Source organism: Lates calcarifer, linkage group LG13 (assembly GCF_001640805.2).
Source record: "Lates calcarifer isolate ASB-BC8 linkage group LG13, TLL_Latcal_v3, whole genome shotgun sequence".
NCBI classification, from domain to species: Eukaryota; Metazoa; Chordata; class Actinopteri; family Centropomidae; genus Lates; species Lates calcarifer.
Window position 1 is genome coordinate 5,498,246 of NC_066845.1, and position 25,025 is coordinate 5,523,270.

Here is a 25,025-nt window from a genome sequence, read left to right on the forward strand (position 1 = left end):
GAAATTAGCTCCCTTTGCAGGGTGTTTGGGCATCTGGAAGGGTGTAATTCCATCCATTTGCATTGTAAGTTGTTTCCAGTTGAGATGGTTGAGGCGTCTGATTTGGATGACTGATACTGGATGACTCCTGTGGGGGATAATCCAGATCCAGAACATGCTGGAGGAAACACACATCCCACCTGGTCTGGGAATACCTCGGGGTCCCTCCCCCCAGGAAGACTTGAGCATGTGGCTGGGAAGAAGGAGTAGTCAGAGCTACCAGGTACAGTAGGAAGGATGGATGGTTAGATGGATGGACGATGCAATGGCGGGACCATTACATCAACTGGAAATATTTGTTTATCATTTTATGCACATCTGCAAAGTTGGGGTGCATTAAGGGGCTAAATACTTGCTAATATCAAAAAAGAAATTGACTGAAAAGTAGAGGAAGTGAAGCTAAGATGTGGTGAACAACAAAGCTTGCAGCAGTTTACTACAGCAGGCAGCTTCTCACATCATTTGTCACGCTTTTATTTATATTTGTTTGGGTTGAGACAGAAAAACTTTCTTCTCACACAGAGTGGAAAACTTCTCTCACAGTGTTGAAAATGCCCGAATGTGGGAGGAGTGTTGAGTGTGTGAGTGTGTGTGTGTGTGTGTGTGTTGTTTTTTTTTTCTTCTTTTTTTATTTGTGTGTGTGTGCTTGTGTGTGTGTTTTAGTGTGACAAAAATCAAGAGAAACATCTAAAGGAAGTGGAGTGGTTAGAGTCATGTGGTCAAGATGTTTGTCAGATCTCCTGCTTTGCCTCTTTCTAGTTCTGTGTCTTTTTCTGCAGAAGGAGTCGTCATGCTATTGTTGTGCGTGTCAGTCTGCGTTATTGAACACTCTACACCTAGATCAATACATGGTTTCTCTTTAGTGACAAATAATATTCAATTGTTTGTGCATCTCAAATGTGTGCTTTTTCTCCCCGTCATAACCTCTTCGTTGAACTCTGTCTTGTGTGTGTGTGTGTGTGTGTGTGTGTGTGTGTGTGTGTGTGTGTGTGTGTGCATGCATGCGTGTGTGTAACCTGCAACCACAGTGCCAGTGCACATGACCTTGCTGAGTTGCATGTGGAAAGCCCCCAAAGCAAAGCCATGCAACACCCTCACCCAACAGTCTTCTCTTGGCCTCTGTTCTTCTTGTTCACCAGTGCCTGTGCACACCTACACACAAGCACGAACACACGCACACACACCTGCAAACACTATTATTTTACCAAGCACCATTATGTCACGATTGAGTAGGCATAATTGCAGTAAGATAAAGTATGTGGAGTACTCCTTTTCATTGTTTACCAGCCAAACGACGGTAGAGTCGAATCAACACCTCTGTGAAACCATTTGAATAAAAAATGAACATTATAACCCTCATGACAGTAGGATTTATTACAGGACTGTCGTATTAGACTTCATTAGATTTAGCTAGGTGTACCTAATACACTGGCAGTGTATTCTATGGCTATGCTTCACTCAGAGCCAGAGTTTCTGGGGCCCTAAGCAGAAATTATAGATTTAGATTAAAATTATACATAATATAGTTTGTCTTGATTACCTGCTCCTCTGTTTGACTTGTGGTAGTTCTCTTCATTTATTTGGTAATGCTTTTGTCTTTTTTGTTTTCTGTGCAAATTTATCCTTGCACATGCTCCTCTGTCAGTGCTATCAAGAGGAGCCACATACCGCGCACTTACATTGCAGTATTTGCATAATGATAACCACAAGAGAAAACCACAGTAGTATTGTGACACAAAGATCATGTTGGGAGGTTTAATACTGAAGGGGAAACTGACATGATGGACAGGGTGTCTCCAGCCATTAGTCGCAAACAGGAATGTTAATGGAATGATAATAAACACTAAACAACATTATTAGAGTATTGGCTTTTGATTGTTGTCAATAACTGGTATGTAAACTGTCAATATCATCCATCAGGTAACTGATCAATAACAATAACCTCACTGCTTAGATTTGCTCAGTTGCAGCTACCCCTCTGATTTGTGTCAGGGTATGTGCAGGTCTTGAAGTCTTTAAGCACTGAATTCAGTTTCCTGAATTAAAAAAAGGGCCCTAAGAGTTCTTTAAAAGGCTTAGATTTGATTTACGATGGTCTTAAATATTTCCGCTTGCCTGCTTTAGGCAGTAATATTAGTTATAAAATGTTTTTGTATGTGATTGCAGGAGTCGTTATACAGCTATAAACTAGAAGTGGAACTTTTTTTGTTGAGTTTTAGGACCCTTGGATCTGTGACAAACACTAATGTTAGCTGTAGTAGCTAGGAACCTCTTTGACTCATAATGGTCAAGTGTCCATTTTAGCAAAACCTTAATTAGTTTATGGTTGGTTTATTAATTGGTTTTCATTAGTTAGTCTATCCATCAGCTTTCTGCTGCGTATCCAGGTCCAGATCAATTAATTAATTAATTAATTAATCATATTACTAAGAATTGTTTTAATATACAACTGGGAGTACTGACAAAAATGTGATATATATGTTGATAAACTTTGACTTTAGAGCTGCAATAATTAGGCATATACAGGCAAATTAATTGGCAATTACACTGATAATCGATTCATCGCTTCAGTTTTCAAGCAAAAACACTAAATGGTTTCTGGTTGCAGGTATCAGTTTCATAATTTGCTGTTTTTCTTTGTTGGCATTTTGGTCCCAGCTGGTTTTACTGTCATACTTAAACTAGTGTGACTGTGGACAAGCTATCAAATTTCATTCTATGTGGTATTAATATATCTACAAATGTCCCAAATTAAATTCTGTTAACCCTGCAGAAACCCTGTGTATACATTTCTGTACTCCTCTTTACTCCTTTCTCTGCTACTCAGCTGTATTCAGAGTCACGTCTCTAACCCTGTTGAGCCCCTTCCCCTGATTCTCTCTGGGCAAGTCTGGTTTCTATTACAAGGCCAAACACAGCTAGCATTTATTCATTATCTGTGCCTCTCAGTGACATTTTTTTATCCTGTTGCCAGCAGAGATGATTTGTCAATTGGGCTGCAACTTTCTCACTATGAAAACTCTGCCTTTTGATCCTGTGTTATAAACATTTAGCGTTTGCTCTGGCCCTGGTAAGTCCCATTTGGCTTCAGGTCTTGTGTGGAAAATGTTATCATGGTGAAATCTTCTTCCCTATATAAACCTGGTTCTGGCTCAGCGGTACCAGGAACTGTAGTCATAAAGGGCAAAACTGCACAGTAAGGTTTATTCAGACACAATGGTGTGGCACAGGGCAGAGGGGAAAGGAAGGGCAAGAGAAAGTTTTTCTTTCCTATTTTATTGGCATGTCCCTGTATCAGAAGTCAGTTGTAGTTTTGTGCAATCATTCACAGCAGATTAGGGCTGAGACTAAAGATTATTTTAATTACTGATTACTTGTTTGGCTTTAAAACATAAGAAAACAATGATTAAGTGGCCATCATAATGTCCTAGAGCACAGGGTGGCATTATCAAATCAAGAGTCCAAACCCCAAAGTATTTGATTCACTATAATGTAAGACCAAGAGCAACAGCAAATTCTCACATGTGAGAACCTGGAGAACACAAATGTTTGTTTTAAAATTGTCTTTAACAATTAATCGATCATGAAAATAGCTGCTGATTGATTTTCTTTCAATTCACTAATTGATTCATCAATGAAATGTTGCAGCTGTTCAGCAAATTCCGATTTTTATGCCTTTCTAGTGTTTGAGGTAGGTATCTGTAAGATCCTCAAGAGCCATAGTAATAGTAATAGTAAGTAATAGCAGGCCAGTATTATCTAATATTTGATATATGTGAGTCTGCAACCAGTCATTGTTTTTATTGCTCACTCATTTGATGATTGATGATTTTTCTATATGATGGTGATAAGTGTGTAAAAAAATGTTAACCTGCGTTTGTTATCAAATATCAGTTTCTGTGTCTTCCTGAAAGATACAATAAAGGCAAAGAGGCAGACCAGGACGGCACAGACTCAATTTTGGAGGGAAAATGTTAGACTAGACTGTTAAACTAGTCTTTTCCACATGTGTGCAGTTACTGGACATACAACACACCCTTAACTGACCATCACACATACACACACACACCCATAACTGACACATGCCGAGTCTGACACATGGTGATGAGCAGCACATGAGCGTAACATCCTTTCCATACACAAACTCCGACACCTACTTACAAGCAATTCTCCATTCACTGTTGATTACATTTTGTTCTCCAGTGCATTCTGCTGATGTCCATGTTGTATGCTACCAAACAGATCTAGATCTAGATATACACTGTAATGGTCATGCAACAAAATGCACAGTTTACAGAGGACAGAAACTTCTTGTGCAAGCATGAAAATGTTGTTGCAAGATTATGGTCATTATAAAAAAAAAATCAGTTAAATACTTGGAAACACAGCTGCTCTGCTCACCACTACACACAATCATGATCTATTTTCTGTTTCTCAATATCAACTGATCTGCTTCCTCAGTTGTTTTCCGTGATATTTCACCTGCACTTTGACTAGCTTTTTGGAGCAGGGTAAGGTGTTATGCCCAATCACAAAGTTTTGTCTTTCTTGGGCAATTTATCTTGATGGATGAGTTCAATTTTATAAGATAAAGATCAAGATATAAATTTAAAAAATAAGTCACGCTGGAACAGTTGTCTGGGCCAAAAATCTAACTGACCTGGTAACATCTTGTCACTCATATCAGCAGACATGGCTCCACAGAAATGTAAGAGAGTTTGGAAAGTCGTTTCTTCTTTTAAGTGTTTTTTGGGGCATTTTTGTCTTTTTGTTCAATAATGACAGTGGAGAGGTGACAGGAAATGAGAGGGGAGAGACGAAGGGCCCCACCAGACTCAAATCAAGGACATTGTGATCAAATGGTTACTGTCCCTCCCCTACAGGCTACCAGGACGCCTTATGTGTCATACAAAGACACTGACATATAGATTGGTTAAAGCTCACAAAGCGGGCTTCACTTGTGTTACCAATAGTTAAACATGTTTTTCCAAAAACAATGCATCAGTTACTAAAGATAATTCCCAGAGCTCGCTGTCAGTTTTCATTGGGACTGTTTCTTTACGCGAAAGCAGTCCCAATAATAACAGCTTCACATTTTCACTAAAAAGTAGATCCAATGAAAACTGTTCACAGTCAGATCTGTGGATTATCTTGAGTAACTGATACATATTTTCTGGAAAAAGATCTTTCGATTGAATTTTACAAATGTCACTTTTTCAATGCCAAATGCACAAATGAACCCTCTCCGTCCCTCCTCTGGTATTGCAGTGCTGACAGAAGTCTCAGTGGTGAATTTCTCAAAGTCTGTGCAAAAACATCCAAAACAGGCGAGAGGTCAAGAGGTTTGGATGGGAAAATGTGCTTCTCTGTTACTTGCACAAGCTGATCCTTTAGGCAGTATTATTATTGCATAAATATATGCATACCATACTTATATGTATGCATATATTCAATCTCTTCAGTAATAAACAACTATATATATATATATATATATATATATATATATATATATATATATATATATATATATATATATATAGTTGTATGTGTGTGTGTGTATATATATATATATATATAAACTGAAGAGCTTGAGGCCCCTGACATTTCCTTCTAGAAAAAAGTTTGTCAGAATTAGTCTGTGCACAAAGTGCACAAAGTCTGATAAATTAGATTCAGAGTTTACTGTCAGATCATCATAGGTAAGAGGCTGAATGTTTTGTTTTTAATACACTCAGAGAGACTTTCCCCTCTTCTTTGTGAAGCTCTGTCAGGCTTGCTAATTGGTCTTTTCTTGTGTGCAAAACCACAGCTAATTCATTTACGAGGAACTGCTCTCGGTTCTGTGAATCTTGAGTGTGCTGTCTTAACTTCTTCATATTTGGCTTATATATCAGTATTTCTGAGAAGCACGCAAGGATGGCAGTGCAATGAACTGACACATTTATTCATTACTGACGACTACGTCTCTGACAGCTTCTGACAGGTTTCCAAGAACACACTCATCTCTATCAGCATTGGTAACCCAACAACTAGTGCTTGGTGTGTGTGTGTGTGTGTGTGCGTGTGTGTGTGTGTGTGTGTGTGTGTGCGCGTGCGTGTGTGTGTGTTTCCCACATCCTCCATGATGCCACAGATAGAGCTGCTGATTGTGAATGTGATCAGCTCTAGTGATCTGGACTCCACTTATGTACACGTACCAGAGATTAGAGTGTGTGCAGAGGCGGCTTCTTACTGAAGGCATGTTTCTTTGACTGTGAGAAAGCTGCACTGAAAAAACAACACTTCATAAACAGTAAAATGCATAAAGTAAACTTTAAAAAGCTTTCATAGCAAGTGGTCTTCACAATTATAATAACCTGCTTCAAAAATAAATGCAAGATCGTTTTGCCTCACAGTTGTTTTCATAGGTGGTGCCAATTTTATGGATATGTATTATAGTATTATGTGATCACAGCTGCTCTCTGTGGACACAATCATGAGCCAACAATAATTTGAATAATTTGAAAATGAAGGCCGGAGAGAATCTGTAAAATATCCCTCAGTGGGGCCTTTAACACGTTGTTAATCTTATCATGTTTTGAATCTGCTCTCTGTGTCAAATTCTAATTTCGAAATCAAAAGAGACCCACTGATCAAACCCAGCCATTTCAGAGACTAATTTTGCCTCAGTATTACTGTTGATATTCTTGTTTTGTGTTTTTAATCACTGTACCAGGACATACAGTGACAGATACATAAGTAAACTGCTGATAATTTAGAAATAATTGTAGCAATAAATATGATGGAAACCTTACAAGTTATAAAGTGTATAAGGAGCAATTCTCCCAACTGCACAGCTGCATGTTCTGCAATTCTGATTTTGGAAGTTGTTTATTGCTAATGATTCCCAGTAACTCAGCTTTAGATCTTATTAATTGCTGTGTACGGGAAGTAAAGTTTAGCCCCCCTCTCACAGAGGAAACCAGGAGTGAGTTGGGGATCAGAGGATCTATTTCTGAAGACCTCAGGAGGGTTCATCTGTGTGACACCAGCAACAGGTGGTGGAGTCTGGCACTTGAGTAGAGGGGTGAAAACAATGCCAGCTGCTACAGATCACCATAGTGTGAGCTGCAGCTGCAGCTATTGTATAAACATAAAGAAGAAACACATTTTTCTGTACACACATACTGGGAAATGTGTGTACAACAGCCACAATCCATGCAGAGCTATAGGCTGTTCACCTCAGCCAGATGATGAAAATAATCCTGTAACCCAGGCTGGTTAAAAATGTCCCCTACAGTGGAGGAGTGACCAGTATACTTTTGTTATTGTCAGTAAATCTCACGAAAAGGCCGAAACCAGCAGTGTGTTAGTGTTAGTCTGTCTCTGAATACTTCCCAACTTCCCCAGCGTGTCTGTGTCACTCCACACCAAGCCCATTTGTCACAACTGAAGACTCAACTTTTTACAAATGGGTCACTAATGTATATTTTTGTATTTTAAATCTACAGCAATCATGTTCACCCAGTGCAAGAGTTTGTGTATTTACCTGAGAAAGCAGTGCTATGAGAACATGAACCAAAACAGTAACCCTGTTCACATCTGTCACATTTTCACATTGTAGTTATAAAATAGGTATTGATTATAACAGCTTTAAATGTTCAGCAAGAAAGAAAAGAAATGCATCAGTGACAGATATTATTGCATTTGAGGTCAGCGTCTCCTCTTCCTGATGAGGCTCTGATTGGTGGTGCTGTAATTCTTTTACTACTTCATATTATAAAATAGAAATATTGCTCATTTCATTTAATTTTAGTCATAACCCTGGTCTCCTTTGAAAGGTAAGTCTTTAAATTTTACAACCAAAAAGTCAGAATGAGTATAAAAGACACAGAACCGAAGTTACAGAATTGCAAACATACATTTTTTTTTGCCTCGCCCCCACAGTAGTTCTTTTTGTGTGGAAAACACTGAGCCACAAGTCTGAACCAATTCTGTGTCAACAGCTGTTGCAGTGATATGGGGATCCTGAGATGCTTTGCACAGACAGAGTCAGGAGACTTAGAGCTTTCAAATAATGTGTACTTTGTAAAAAGTTGTATGAATATTGAGTCTGGTACAGACCAAAACTCACTTAATGTAGTGCTACCAAGGCCCGAGTCCCACGGGTGTACCAATGTATTTTAAAAGATTAAAATGTCTGTATGTGTGTGCGTGTGTGTGGTTGTATGTGTGTCTGTGTGTGTAGGATAATGCATAAACACTTTCCAGAGTTTCTCCGGAGAGCAGTTTGGTAACCCTGCAGAGTCTAAGGTCAGTCCAACAGCACAGACATGCACACACACACACACACACACACACACACACACACACACACATGCATACACCCCGGACAGCGTTGGCTGCGGTCACCCTCAGAGGGACAGAGGAATGTTGAGTGTCAAGTCAGTTGCTGTAGCGACGGCCTTGAGAAAGGGACCCTGGGAAGATAGTTTTGGACTCCAAACATCCTGTGTGTCACCCGTGTGTGTGTGTGTGTGGGTGTGTGCACTCAGGCTGTAGATGTGTTTGTGACTGTGTGGGTGAGAGGTTGCATGGTTGCATCTGTCGTCGTGTCTCTGTTTGTTTGTGAGCTACTTTCATCAACTGTTTATGCAGTGTGTGTAAACCTGTGTGAAGCAGTCTTTGCAGGCAGCATTGGTGCCTAAAAGGTTTCTGTTATTTTGTCTGATGATTTCTTTTTTATTTTATTAGTTTATTTATTGGGGATAATGTTCATGCATTTAAGTTAAAGCTTAAAAGTTTCAGTTGCCAAGAAAAGAACAAAGGTTAGTGCATTAGTAATACAGTAAGCTGAATGTCAGTCATTTGGCACTTTTTCAAATCCAACAGAGCTGCAACAGTGGCAATTTCCTTATTCGCATTATCATTGTATTTGATTAATCAATTAATTGTTTAGTCTATAAGATGTCAAAATATGGTGAAAAATGTCCATCACAGTCCATCCAGAATCCAAAGATCTTATGTTCATAGTGATATGAAACAGATATGGTTGCGGCACGTACCACATGGGCTCATGTGCCCTGAGCAGCTGGTCCCCGGATCGACTCCCGGTTCGGCCGGACCTTTACTGCGTGTCATTCCCCCGCTCTCTCTCCCTGTTTCCTGTCTTATCTCCACTGTCCTATCCAAATAAAGGTGAAGAAGAAGAAAAAAATAATATGTTTAAGACATTAGAAATAGATAATATAGGGATAAGTAGACCATACTGTCGCAGCTGCATATCTGCGTCATATTCATAATATCTGTGTGTGCATGTGAAGTTGAAACATAGTAGTGAAAGTTGACTCAACCTGAAAAGAACATGGAGTGAAAACTGAGAAATCAGTGCTGGGTTGTAATATTACTGGGACAGATTGCCATCAGATTGATATTTTAAAATGATTAGTTACTGGCCCATTTATATTGTAGTTGGCAGCTAAGCAGTAGGCTAAATGTTAGTGATCTGGCACTATTTTAGAATGTTTTCTATTATAGGGCTACACTAACACAGTATGAGTTGGTCTGCTGTTTACTTTTTGTATTAATGGGCAGTTGGTTAGATTATAAAATTCAGAAATAGTGTTAGAAAAATTTGAATAGAAAAAAAAAATAGAAAAATTTACATAATTTCCCAAAGACCAAGATGATGTGTTCAAATAGTTAATAGTTTTGTTAAACCAACAATCAAAGCTCTTCAATCATATAAATCAAAACAAACGGAAATTAAAAGCTGATGTTTTACCTGGATAAGTGAAACTCTTTCTATCCCTTTCTGCTACAGTTTAATACACAGTCATACTCTGCAGCCAATTATCATTAAAACCCACAAAACTTTATTTTAAATTGTAGTGATGATCTCAAAGTTTCTAAAAGTCAATTTTAGGGAAGTGCGTATAAAACAATAGAGTGATAAGATAATATGATGTCCAACATATTACATTTATTACATTTAATAAAGTTATGCAACCATTAGAAACCACAATCTTGGGTTTAAATATTTCGCTCACTGTAAACATCATGTGGCTCCATTAAAGAATAGGCTGATGCTCAGATGTTATGAATTAAGATGATGGAGTTTAAGGATCTAACTAATCTCACATAGACCTTGCAGGTATTTGTGTGTCATGTGTCACTAGTGGAAATAGGTCATTGACACACAGTAACATGCACAGTTACTGTGGTAGATAAAACCTGAATTTGTTTCATGTAAACAGGCCAACAGACTCATGAAACCAAGAGAACAAGTTATAAAACACAGAACTCTATTAGTATTTTACCACATGTGTTTGCTGTGTGCTTTTAAATGATATGCTGTTTGTACAAAAAAAAGGTCTTACTGAAGTGCATCTTTTCAATCAATTGCCTTTTCCTTCAGTGTGTGATGTCCTGTTCTGCTTCCGCTGCTGATATGCAGTTTGTTGTTTGTTTTTGCAACTGATAAAACTCCAGTTGCTCTTTCTCCAGAGGTCTTAAAATAGGTTTCCCCTCACTCTCACGGCTTTGATGCAGCAGTAATTTACAGAGGCCAACATTGTGACATGATGGCCTTGTTTTTGACATTAAAATGTTAAAACATCATCCTGACTAATTGTTTTTTGCACTGAAGCTAGGAGCTAGTCGTAAACCTTTTTTTTTTTTTTGAGTGCTGTGCTTTCTCAGACTGAGGAACAGTAGAATTGTAAGTCCACAGACTCTGCTGGAAAACATCACAGTGAGCTGTTGAAACAAAGAGGAGCAGTAATTTAAGACAGTAATGAAAAGCTTCCCTAAGGGTTTTACTGTATATTTACAGACTCATTATGCTCAGTCTCTATGGTTATGTCTGGATCTCTCTGTTTTGTCCATGTGTCTCTAGCCTGCAGAGTCTGTTTGTATATAGAGGAGGTTGGTGCCAGGTAATAGTTGTTAAGGATATGTTAAATTTGCTTTTGTTTTTGGCAGTCTCTATAGTAAAGAATTAAGGCATGTAGTTACCCAATCCAAAAACCACTCACACACCTGTACACCACTACCCGTACTACACAGGAACAAGTCTCTTTCTGTTCATTTTGTATCTTTTTGAGGCTGTTTCTCGCTGTTTTAGTCATTTAGCATCACTTATTAGTTTTGCATCACGTTTGCTTTCTTTGGTGGCCATTTCACATGTTGTGGATACTTTTTGTGGTTGTTTTTTGTCTCATTTAACATCTTTTTTTTTTCAGTCTTTCTGCATGTAATTTAGTCTTTTTGTGGTCATCTTGCATCTCCTTATGGATATTTTGGTTTTTTGCAGTTGCTTTGCATCTTATTTTAGTCATTTTGCATCTCTTTTTGTGCTTTTTCCGTGGTCATCTTGCATTTCTTTGTGGTTGTACTCATAAGGCCCACTCAGTAATCCATCCATGATCCTTATAAGCCAACTACAGTGGAGTATTCAGGAAGTATTCAAACCCCTTCAATTTTTGCAGCCTTAATTTCTTGTAGATGTAATTTTAAGCAGATCAGATTGCCATTATTTAGTCTTTAGTCTTTAGTCTACACTCAGGAGATGTGAGCTGCATCTAGAACTTGACTGAGTCCACCCATTGCAGATTTAATTGTGTCGACATAGTTTAGAAAGGCACACACGTGTATATAAGGACTTTCAATTCACACTGCTTGTAGGACAAAATCCAATCCATGATGTCCGAGGGACTCTCTTTAGACCTCCACAATAAAACTGTGAATGAAGATGAGTGCAGCCAAGTACAGAGAGGTCCTTCAAGAAAACCTGCTCCAGAGTACACATGACCTGTGGCATACAGCCAGAAAAACGCTGGAGTGGCTTTGGGGCAAGTCTCTGACTGTCCTTGAGTGGCTCAGCCAAAGCCCAGACTTAGACCCCATAAAACATCTGTGGAGAGACCTGAAGATAGCAGTTCACAGATGCTTCCCATCATATCTGACATAGTTTGGGAGGATCTGACAGGAAGACTGCCATACCCAGGCATGCAAAGCTTGAGACTGAAGGGTCTGAATACTTTTGTAAACGAGAGATGTCAGTCTTTTATCATCAATAGATTTGCAAAAATGTCTACAACATGTTTTCACTGTGTCATTATGGGTTACTAAGTGTAGATCGAGCAGCGAGGGGGTCTGAATACTTTCTGAAGCTACTGTACCTACCACCTTCTGACACTGCCCTGTCCCTGTTGGAGGCACCCTGAAGTTTATCAGTGCTCACACAGTTTTCCCACATTGCTTGGTGGTGTTGTTTAAGGAAATATTCTTGAAGGAGTTATTTAGGGATTACAAAATAAAGGAAGAACAAGGGCAAAGGCCTGTTTTTTTGTGTGTGTGCAAGTGTGTCCTCTCCAGGGAGTATTACAGACTACAGTTTGCAGTAATAGGAAATGTGCTGTGAGCTTGAACTTGCTCCCCTGATGAAGTTGATTCACAGAAATCAGGCCTGTTATGTTGTTGCTCAACCAGTCAGACATCTGCTGAATGTTTTTTTTTTCCTTCTTTTTTTTCTCTCCACAGACACATATGGTTCCTCAAAGATGCTCTTAGTCAGAAACTCATTCACATTCTCACAATAAATTCCTCTGAATGAGTCATTCTCAGCTCGTATGCTCACTGACACACACACGCACAAAGTACCACATCTCATTAGCTGTTGCATATCCTGTGTAGTTGATGGTGAAGCTTTAACTCACATCCTTTATCTTCATCTCTGTGTTCTAGTTTTTGGCACGAAATTAATACATAAATATTCATTAATGAGCAGCATCCAAATAGCAGAAATCTGGTTTGAGCTCAAAGCTCAGAGTTGAAACACATTTTGGAAATGTCCTTAAGCCCGGTGTGGCATCTTTAAATGTTTTGCTTTATGCAACCAATGTTTAGCAGTTTAATTTTCTCTTTTATGGCCTGATAATGTGTTGTCCACTGATATATCATGCACCCCTCGTTTTGGGTAATGACTTCTTCAGTATGCACACTTACTAATTGTCACAGTAAAGTTACTTTTATATAAGGAGGTACAGTCAGGAGCAAACAATTAAGACAAATCAAACATTAGTAGATGTTTTCAGCATAAAAACACCATACACTACCTGCTCAGCACCAAACAGCTGACAGACACAGTTAGTGACTAGAACACAGTGGAGCATTTCACAGCTTAAGAGCCAGATGTTTCCCTCAGGACTCAATAGAGACCAAACCAAAAGCTAGAAGTGGCCCCCAAGTGGCCAAAATCATTGGTTATTGCAGCTTTAAGGTCTGTTGTGGAGCTTTTGACTATACACTATGTATAGTTTGCTCAGTTTAAGATTTTCTAAGTTAAATTTCTTCTGAGCACCTTAAGGACTTTTCATTGTTTTGTCACTTGCTATTTTCAAGGCCAAGAATGAACTCTGAATCTTTTTTTCATGTCATGCCTTTCCTGTAAATGTGCACATCTTTCCTCATAGAATATATCGATTCTATCTTTCTTATTCATATCTTTCTACGCAGGTCAGTTAGTAAGAAAACCTGAAGGTTTTAACCTGAATCTGAAGATGCAAAAACAAATTTCTGTGAACATCCTGGACTAAAATTCAGCTGTGACAGCAATTTGGCACAAGCTCACTTTTTGTCAGTTCCTCACTCACTGACTCAGATCTCACTAAATGAGTCATATCCCTCTCATCTGTGCGTCACCGTGCTTTTTGATTGATAATATTAGACGCTGTGGTTAAAACAGAGAGCATTCAGAGTTATGGGGTTCATTCACGACACTGGCGAGCTGAGGAAATCGGGGGGGGGTTAAATCTATTCTTTTGATGTGTGTGTGTTCCCGTCTGTTTTTATGTGTGTGTAGGATTAACAGAGACATTCCTCATCCCTCACTGTCAGAGAGACTCAAACTCATCTGGTGCACAAAGCCCTGGAATCTGTCCTCCCTGGTCTTTCCTCTGCTCCTCATCCCTCTTCTTTCTCCCACCCAGCACCGTGCCTTTCACTGTCTTGTCGGTTTCCTTTTGCTGCTGCTGCTCTCTCACGCTACCCTCTACCTTCTCTCTTCTGCTCTCTTGCGTATGTTTGTCCCAAAAGGTTTGGCACTGACTCAACTGTAGCTTGTTTGTGAACATATTGCAGTTCGTAGTCAAAATGAATCTGTAACAGTGTAAGTGCAAGATCCTATATTCTTAAACACAGTAGAGCATTTAGCAGCTAAAGAGCCAGATATTTCCCTGAGGAGCTGGTGGAGACCAAAACAGAGTTAAAAGACCATTAATATTGGACTTTAGTTTGTCAGACAGACAGAAACATGACTCTAAATGTATGATAACGTTGCTCTGTAACTGCTAACAAGTTCACCATATCAATGTAAAAGGTGAGGACATGATATCATTGTAGTCTTCACTGCCCCCAAGTGGCCATTTATTGGCCAGTTATTGCAGATTTAAGGGCATATTTTATACAATTTTTGAATTAATTTATTAGTTCATCTTCACAAAATTAATAAGCATCTATTTTGATGTTTAAGTGATTAAGTCATTTTTAGGTAAGAATTACAAAGATTTGATGATTTCAGCTTCTTCAAAGTGAGATGAGATTTTGCTGCTTTTCCTTGACTTACATAACTATTAACTGAATATTTTTGGGGGGTTTTAGTGTTGGTTACATGAAACAAGACGTCTTAAGATGTCACCTTGGACTCTGGGAAATTGTGATTGACAGTTTTCCTGCATTTTATGGACCAAACAATTAATTTGATAATGAAAACAATTGTCTCTACTCTGTGATTTCTGATAAATGTGAAGAGTTCAAGGGTTTATGTCTGCAAATTACTTGTTTTGTCCGATCAGCAGTCCAACAATAATACGTTTTTGGTTATAGAGTGGAAAAAATAGAGCAAATATTCACATTTAATAAGGTGTAACATGAATGGTGCTTGCCATTTTTGCTTAATAAATGACTTAAGCCATGATTGATGATCAGAATTTCAGTTAATCAACTAATCCACTGAACCATTAATAGTTTCAGGATGTGAGACCATCTAACTGGCCAAGACCTGTTTATATTTTATGTTCTGCCCCTTTCTTCTCTTGCAGTCTATCCCGTGCAGTTCTAGCTCTTACTTTTTAATACACGTAAAAATCCTAAAAGTCACAATGATAATAATAACAGCTGATGCTGATTTTAGTGGAAAATGGTTGATAATGATCAGTGCCATCAGATGGCGAGGAGAATCTTTTCCCTCCTCCTTAACACCTGAGTGCTCTGTCACGATTTGACCGACATTTTCAGTTGTCATACACACCAACATGTACTGTAGCACATATACTGTAGCTAACAGATGACACACACGCTATCAACTAGGCCAGAGTTGCTGACTCTGTTTGTATCAGCTGTCATCCAGGCTTCATTTCAGAGGTGACCTCTGACCCAGCATGCCGCAGGCCTGTGCACATGGCTGACCGAGTCATCCATCCGTGTGTGTGTCTGTGTGTGTTTATGCCGATGGCTCCGTTAGCGCTCGTTTGTGAGGCTCTGCATCACTGTATCAGTGATGTATGATTAGTTTGAGTGCATGGGTCTGTCGATGTGCACCCATGGATGTGCACACACCATCATTAATTCTCTCCAGCTGAGTTTCAGGTTTACCTGCTTAGGATAGAGCTTTTTTAGAGTGGATCTTACAGCTGTAGAAAGTATCTCAGTATGCATTTGCATTCTCAGAGTGTGTGTGTTTTATTAGTGCATAGATGTCACTGATGGTTTTATTAGTGGTGTAGAAAAGGTCACGAGCCTGACTCAAAGTCACAGTACAAGGAGTTGCCACTGAGTGCCTCGGGTCAAAGAGCCACCAGGAAGCCCTTCATATTTCATTTAACATTCTTCAAATACACAGTTTGTCCTGGTGGGGCCGACCTCGGAGCTCTGCCATGGGAACTCCCATCATGCTCTCCTTCCTACGATTCACTGCATTTTCTTTGACGAAAAGTGGCTTCAGTTTCAGCAGCACAGAAGATTTACACGTGCATACACATATAGAGACCGTTAAAGCTCCAAAGATTAGTCTGTTAATTGATTATTATTGTTAATTGATTCATCGAAAATTAATCAGCAGCTATTTTTTATAACTGAGTAATGGTTTAAGCAATTTTTTTCATATTATTTGAGGACATCTGGCCGGAAATGTGCACACCTTGCTGCACTAATTTGCCATCGAGTAACAAAACTACGCAGAGCGTTTGACTTGTGAGTTTGACTGAGGCTTCTGTGCCAGAAGGACGAGATTTTAGGACCAAATGAGGCAGTTTACTTTATTTTTTTTTTTTTTATTTTTTTTTTTACTAAATTACCTACAGGTTAAAAGGTTGATTCACAGAAACCATTTCCTTCAGTACTTAGCCCTAATGGTATCTAGCCATGCAAATAGCTGGGATATTACATTCGCTAAGATTATGAGATATCTGTCGCTGAGATGTCTTCTACCACCCCAAAACAATGGAAGTGATGTAATTTTCTTTCCTTCTTTCTTTCTTTTAAGGAGAGTATGATCTAATCGGGAAGGTCCTGTTGGACAGAGTCATGACACACTGCTTCTCTCTTTGTTAAAGTTTTTACTCTCTACTTTCTGTTTCTGTGCCTTTTGTGTTATATTTCCTGTGAAAAAGACCTGATTTGTCTGAGTCATCATGTCTTCATTGTGTCTTTCAGGCCTCCAGCCCCAAGCTGACGACTCAGTGCTCCGATATCCAAGAAGTCCGTCGTTGCAACCGACTGGAGATGCCCGACAACTTAAACACATTTGTTTTAAAGGTATGTATGATGGTGATGAACACTAAATGGGAATAAAAAGACTTCTCCTGGGAATATCTGAACTCCTTGCAGTTGCTGACTCTGCCCACTGAGTTGTTTATATTCCACAATGTTTAGATCTTCAACCCTCGAACTAAGGCGAAAAGGAAACAAGACAATCATTGTGTCATATCATTTCATAACACGACTCAGTAAATAGCCTTAATTTAGGTCTGGTTGAGCAAACATAAAGGATACTCCACCCAAACCTGGTCTCATGAGTATCAGACACTGGAACTGAAAACATTTACAGAAACTTCTCAAACATCTCCTGCAGCGTATTCCACTTTTCAGCTGTTCATCCATATGCTCAGTGTGTTTCAGATAGTCCTCTTTAAAGGTTTGTTAGAAGCTTTGGCAAGATAATTTTGTTATTTGCTTAAAAATTATGAGTGTCACATCATTTTGGACCATTATCATCACAATATTTATAAAAACAACACAGATTGTTGTACTCAGGCATTGGCAAGAAGAAAGGTGAAACAAATATGCTCACTGATGAGTGAGCCCTATGTCTTGAAGTGATCCTTCACATCGAATGAGACAAGATAATACTGGTAAAACAAGGCTTATAGTGAGTGAGTGACAATTTAGCAGCATTTAGGCAGGTTGCTTTCTGACTGACTGACTGACTAATCCCCGACTGACTCCTCAATGTTGAGATCAGGGCTCTGTGGGGGCAATAACATCTGTTGCAAGACTCCTTGTTCTTTTTGTCACTGAAGATTGTTCTTTATGACCCTGGCTGTATATTTGGGCTCATTGTCACGCTGCAGAATGAACTTGGGACCGATCAGATGCCTCTGTGATGGTGTTGTGTGCTGGATGAGAATCTAAACATCTCAAGTGCCTAAAATGTTTGACAGTACTGTACGTGTAAGGTCACACTCGTGGTGGATTGATTTTTAATGTGAATGCCTTATTATGGCGATCACTATGACAAAAGACAAAATAATTGCCTTCATGATTTTCCAGAGTTGTAAAATCATGTGTCATAGTTTCATAAACAGCTGCGCCGTGTTTTGGCGTCTGATAAACCTTCAAAATCACAGACCTGTTAGTCAAACTAGACTTCCCGGATTGTATTTCATGTGTCACCGGTACCAACTCAGCCCCCTGCTTTCTTTTAATGCTGAGCACATGGATGGACAGCAGAGAAGTAAATTATGTTGGACAGTGGTTTGGGAACTTTTTATAGACTCTTTTATGAATGATACAATTTCCGCTGTGGAAAAATGTCACCATTGCAATTTGATGTTGTTGTTTTTAGCTTTTTTCCTTCTCTTTACTTATTTAGTGAGTTTCAAATGTCTAATTTATATGATGGTTTTATTAGTATGCTTTATTGTGTGTTGGCCGCCCTGCCATGTTCCAATATGAGCTCACAAAAGCAAGTTCTTAACAACTTTCTTATTTTATTTGCTTAGCTGTATACTTTTATTGAGAGAGCTTTAAAAACATAACGATCAATTCCACAAACAGAGAAATTTCCTTCCTTCCAGTTATTTCCCTCCCATCCACAACAAAAAAACATATAACTTACACATATCTATATTTATCCCACCCAAGATTCACTCCCTGATCTAAACATCAAGGTTCCAAATATGAACAAAGAAACACAAAAAATTACAAGAAAGTCACAAGACCATAAAAACCTAAAAAAAAAAAAAAAAAAAAAACTATGCAAAGCACCACCAGTGACATCACAGCTGTTATTGTAATGACAATAAAGTCAACTCATCAGCTTTTGAATGGTGTATCAACTTGAAATGTCTTGAGCTTTAGTGTGAGAGTGTAGACTGTACTTTTAGCGCGTTTCTTGCATCTTAATAAAAAAATGTAGGAATAAGCTTCAGTTTCAGACATTGGACAGCAGCCTTCAGTTTCTGTATAATGTGGATCATGTATTTCAGTGCATCTTTGTCTCTGCAGGTTAATCGAGGTAGTCTGATATTTGAGACCGACAACGACCAGCAGGTCAGCTCCTGGACCACAGAGCTAAAAGAATGTATCAACAACAGGTGAGAAACACAAAGACAGATACTTCATTTTAGTAGAATATTACACAGGTACTTTCATTTTATTTCATTATTTCTTTAGGTACTGCTTAGTTCAACCTGACTAAGCCAGCTGGAACCTAGACACACACACACACACACACACACACAAAACACACAGAGTATGTAACAGCAGGCTGCAGTGTCCTCATCCATCTCCTTACGTAGCTTTTTTCCACGAGTTTCTGAGTGGAAATATTTAACACTTGGACTTTGGCTGTTTTTAGTGTTTGTGGGTGTGCTGGATGTTTACTTATGCTGAGGTATGTGTTTGCAAATGCAAGTGAGAATATTTTGTAGCGCATGTGTATATGTGAACAAACATTTCTGTGTGTGTGTGTGTGTGTGTGCGTATGCGTGTATGTGTGTGCGCCCATGCTTGTTTGTCTATTCCTGAACTTAGTTTGCATTCGCTCTTCGTGTAAGTTTGTCCATGCATTAATTTGCTTCAGGGCTCTACGGTCCGGAGCAGGTCTGAGACTCGTTATATTTGGAATATTCCTGGAAATAATCATTCATCAAACTCATCAGTCAACTTAATATTTACACTCAGCCTCTGAGAGGTACTAACACATCAGGCACGTACAATATTTTGTTAGAAAACTCTCAGAGAGTCCTGCACACTGTCCATCATTTGCACTGATTTCATCAAACCTTCATCAGGCAAAATTCATACAGACAAACGGCATCATATGTGCAGGAAAAAAAACTTATCAATCAGCAGATGTCAGCAACACCCTCTGGTATACATAGATATTAAGGTCAGTCTCAATGCTGAGCTTTTGACAGTTGTGAACATAAAGAACAAATATGCCAGTATTGTAGAAAATAGATTCACATTATACAATAGGGCCCTCTAGGGACATTAGATAAGAAGATTTTTACAGATCAGTTCCATATTACACAGAGTAGTCTTTTTATAGTCAGAGTCTTTGTTAAAAAATGTCCCTAGAATATACTTAACTTATACTGTGATCACTATGTCCCTGGTTGATTCTGGCTGGAGAACCGTGTTGCATATCATTCCTCCTATCTCTCCCTTCATTTCCTGTCACCTTTCTACTGTCCACCTTAAGATGGATATGAAGAAGTTGACAAAAATACTGAAACAGAAAAAAATTATTAATAGAAGTGATGACAATGCTCACTTCTTCAAGACGTTTTTGGGAAATCGAATTGAGAAATACTTTTTAAAAAAACGAACATTATGATTTAAATAGTCCACGAAGATTGTTGACAGCTGTGAAATTTATTCCCTTACGGCACGTTACTGAGGAAATAAATAATAAAAAGGTTTAAGAAATCTTTAAATCCAAGAAATCACAAAAACAGGAATAAGAAGCTAGAAGTTAGAAATGCAGTTAGTATGCTTAGCGATACCCAATGTACTGTAAGTGATACTCATAGGAATAGTCAATACTGTACTACAAATAAAAGTAATACTTAAGTTTTATGTCTTTTCAGGATGAACTGAGTCTCTGTGTGTGTGTGTTTGTGTGTATTTCTGCAAGTGTATGTTGCTCTGTGAGAGGAAGTGTGTGGGAGGTCTGAGGCTCAGGAGAATCTCAGGACCTTTCTCATTTCTGCAGATGTCTGGAATGCTCACACACGCACACACACACACACAGCAGTACAGTGAACACACATCCAGTGAAGTGAGGTCAGAGTTCACTCTTGAGCTCAGTGTTTATTCAGATACCTCACAAACCACTCTGCTTGCAGCCACATCATGGTTATATTTCTTTTCTTTTCATTTTCATCAGACATGAGCAGGCATTCATTTAAAGTGCATGCGCTACTATTTTTAAATTGACTCTGTGTGTGTGTGTGTGTGTGTGTGTGCACACATCTCTAAAGCTTAACCAACACTGGATTTCTGAGGCCAATACCAGTACCAATACCTTTTCTAATATAGACACATGAACTAACATTCTTGATACAGCTCCCTTAGATTTTTTTTCTTCTTTTAGGGAATTGTGACTAGTTTACCATTTCTGCTGTGCAATTTCGTATTACTTATCACACACCGACACACCAATACAGATATATAGTCACTTGAGAAAGGATTCAGACCCCTTCACTTTATTGTGTTGTAGATTTATTTCTAAATGGATAAAATTTCCATTCTTGCCCATCTGTCTTCACTCAATAACCCATAATGACAAAGTGAAATTTTTTTTAGAAAGTTTTGCAAATTAATTAAAAATCAAAAATATTTCTAAAAGTATTCAGACCCTCAGTAGAAGCCCCTTTGGTACCAACTACCGCTTCAAGTCTTATTGGTTAAGTCTCTACAAGCTTTGCACACCTGGATTTGGGCAGTTTATCCCATTCTTCCTGTCAGATCCTCTCAAACTCTGTCAGATTGGATGGGAAGCATCTGTTAACCACCATCTTCATGCGTCTCCACAGATGTTCTGTGACGTTTAAGTCTGGGCTTTGGCCGGGCCATTCAAGGACACTTGAATGGCACTCCAGCGTTTTCTTGGCTGTGTGTCTCTCCTGAGATGACTGTCCTTCTGGCAGGTTCTCCTGTCTCTGTAGCTTTGTCACAATAACCATTGGGTTCTGGGTCACCTCCCTGACCAAGGTCCTTCTTGCCAGGTTACTCAGTTTGACTGGACGGCCAAATCTTGAAGCCTGGTGGTTCCAAAATTCTTCAGTTTCACAATAATTGAGGCCACTGTGCTCCTGGGAACATTCAAAGCTTTGGAAATAGCTTTATACCTTTGACCTGATGTGTGCCTGGCCACAATTTTATCACAGCAGTCTACACAGAGTTCCCTGGATTCCATGGCTTGGTTTTAGACCTGTGTGAAAAAACACAGCTCTCTCATTCATTTCAATGTCAACGCTGGAGACCCTCAGAAAGGTGTGTTGGGGAGCAGACCAGCAGTCCAACAATCATGACCACTTTTCGCAGCAATTTGCCAGGCAGGCAGCTTGAAGGTCCTGGTATTGTGCATGCTGGCTCACTGTCACACTGTCATGGCTCACTTGAACAGAACAGAGCCATCGCTGCTGTTATTAATAACACCTGTGCTTTTCCTGCCATGACAAGTCAAAATGCCTGCTGGGAAAAAAGGCCTTTTATCTGAAAGTGCGCGCCATCATCCCCGTTTGTATGATTTGTCATGCTTAGACTACAAAAAGCCGCAAAAGAGAGATCAGGGAGGCAGCGCGATGCAGCCAGGAGGATGCTATGATGGCGGGCTTTTCGCCACTTGGAATGGGTATAAACACTTTTCCCTTCAGATGTGGTTGGATGTGGTAGGTGTCATTTGTTTCAAGCTCCCTAAGCCCTCAACTCTAATCCTTGAAACATTGCTGACTGGCTTAAATGTCCTCACTTTGTTGGGGTAAAACATGAGATGATTCTCACAGAGATAGAAGAACAGAAACACACACACACAAAGGAGAAAGGAGTCTTGTCTTCCTGTTATTCAGAACCCTGCAAACTCAAGTCAGCATTTTAGCAGGATTTGCTCCAGCTTGCCTCTTTAACCTTCCCTTTCTCATCGTGTGTATGTACACACACATACTGTCTGTACGTCTCTGTTTCTGTGTACACATGCATTTGTGGTTTTGTGTGTGTGTGTGTGTGTGTGAGCAGTGAAACAAAAAAACAGCAAGTCTTGGTTCAGATCTGAACTGGTGAACTGGACTCACTTCCTATCTGTGCTTGGTGTCTTTGTGTTACTTCAGCCTGCTGTTTCCTCCGTGTTCACTAAACTCATCCTACCAACACACACAAATGCAGACACACAGTTGTGTTTCCATCACTTAAGAGGACATTAATTTCCTGGAGACTTAACCTAATCTTTAACCTAAACTTAAGTCCTTTCTCTGACATTTCATGAATTACATTATGGGGATTTGCTTTTTGTCCCCAACAGGAAGTCGAGTCCCCACAGTGCGAGTGTGTAAACAGATTTATGCCCTGCTCATGACACAATTATAACATGTAGCATCAATAAATCAGTAACACATTTATTATTGAAAGAGGATACTGATCTTCCAGCACAAGAAGAGCTGAAGTTTTCTCACATAAAGACAGATGGTGGAACCCAAACGGGGGAAAAAAGGCTTAAAATGAAGTGAAACAATAACCTATTTTCCTCCTCAGGTGATCCACAATGAGGATAACATACAGTGCATGTGTGTAGATGATACAGTGTGTGTAATGTGGATCTCTTCTTGTTCTTCAGGTCAGGCAGCGTGGATCTGGAGCCCCTCCCCTCTCCAGCTGAAAGCTCTGTTCCAGCCAATCGCAGAGGAAGCTCAGCATCAGCGAGTCAAAGTGAGTGGTGAGATGCGAGATGAGGGGACTAATCAGACACATGTTCTAATAGTCAGGTGTAGTTGTCTGTTGATTATTTTTTAAATTTCCTCCTAAAACTCCCAGTTGTACAGTTCTGGGGCATAATGTTGACGTGCTTGTGTCCACGGATGATGACTGTCACTGGAGACACATGTTGTGTCTCTTCTGATCTTTGGTGGAAGTCCTCTTAAGCAGCCTCTCCGCTTTAAACTTGCATCTTATTTTCATAGACTGTGTTGTGATAAAATTGGACTTACTAAGTTAATTGCTAAGATCTTCTGCTGGAATGCAGTAATGCAGCTAAAATGAGGCCCAATGGCACAAAAAGGACAAGCAATCACATGATCAGACAGGTTTTTAAATTAACTCCTAGGTTTGCTAGGTTGCTTATCAAGAGAAAACATAGGTGAATAGTAAATTATAACCCAATCTGAACATTCATCACAGATTGTAGGGCAATTTCCTGGCAGCTTTAAGCTCTACTCACTCTAGTTGTTTCCCTGTGCAATGAGGCATTATTACAGACATTTTTAGTTCTTTCCTTTTTGTTTTTAACTCCATATGGTTTACACAATCTGGAATACAACCTATCTGATAATCCGAGCTCTCCTTAGTTTTCCATTGAACTTTGTTGTAGTGGTGCTGCAGTGCTCATATTTATATAAACTGGAATTTAAGGCAGTATTAGTTTATTCTTATTTTGGCCACTTGGGGGCAGAAAAAGTTGTAAACATTACAGTTATCACCTTCTATAAGGCTATAATACAGTATGATGAATGAGTTAGCAAACAGATGGCTATATACACACCCAGTAGACAATACCTTTCACATTACACTCAATCAGTTGATTCATTATTTTTTTTATAAAAGTACTGATCAGTCCAGCTCTGTGATTTAGAAGAATTAAAGCGTTTTGTTCCTCTGTTCATCCCTCCAGGCCCCGTCACCTTCACCCCACCAGAGCAGGTTATCCAGAAGACAGATCACTTCCTCTTCTCCTACCCCTGGTTCCACGGGCCCATCTCCCGCGTCAAGGCGGCCCACCTGGTTCAGAGCTCTGGACCAGAGGGACACGGAGTGTTTCTGGTCCGACAGAGTGAGACACGCAGGGGAGACTATGTCCTCACATTCAACTACCAGGGAAAAGCAAAGGTACGTCTCACAGCGTCTGATAAAACAGAACTAACTGACTGAGGGCTCATTCACAGTGGCACCTCAGTCCACTTCCTAAAATGTTTGACCAGAACATTCGGTAATATAAGTGACCACTTTTTCCGAACCCACAATGTTCTTCTTTTCGACCCTGTTTGTCAAACTGGCGCCGACCTCATTTCCTGGCAACGGTGGCAAACACTTAAACGAGGAAGTGTTGTGCAAACGTACTGCCGATGGGGAAACAAGTGTGAATGCTGACCACCCAGGCTCAAATTGTGTGAAAATGTCAGTGTCTCCTCTTGATGTTTTTTTTTTCCTCACACCTCTGTCTCTGCAGCACCTGCGCCTCTCTCTAACAGAATGGGGTCAGTGCAGGGTGCAGCACCTGCGCTTCCCCTCTGTTATGGACATGCTCAGTCACTTCCGCCTCTTCCCCATCCCACTGGAGTGTGGAGCCGCTGGTGCCGTCACACTGTCCAGCTTTGTAGTGGCGGGCTCCAGCCCTCCGTCACAGGGTGAGACTCCCCCATCCTTGTATTTGCATAGCTGTAGTGGATGTAAATACGCATCAGTTAGCATTTTCTGTTGCAGATTTGTGCTACATTTGAATGGAATCTTAG

General features: G+C 39.6%; 1 protein-coding gene across 5 annotated transcripts in view; it reads left to right on the forward strand.

Annotated features, from left to right (window-relative positions):
- Window positions 1–25,025, forward strand: part of sh2b3 (SH2B adaptor protein 3) — a 56,812-nt gene that overhangs the window by 27,275 nt on the left and 4,512 nt on the right. For all 5 annotated transcript variants that reach the window (XM_018674557.2, XM_018674531.2, XM_018674521.2 and 2 more), the window contains exons 3-7: window positions 16,732–16,833; window positions 18,805–18,893; window positions 23,138–23,229; window positions 24,188–24,402; window positions 24,743–24,920. In XM_018674557.2, coding sequence (XP_018530073.1) covers window positions 16,732–16,833; window positions 18,805–18,893; window positions 23,138–23,229; window positions 24,188–24,402; window positions 24,743–24,920 — 676 coding nt within the window. The remainder of the gene's footprint in view (window positions 1–16,731; window positions 16,834–18,804; window positions 18,894–23,137; window positions 23,230–24,187; window positions 24,403–24,742; window positions 24,921–25,025) is intronic.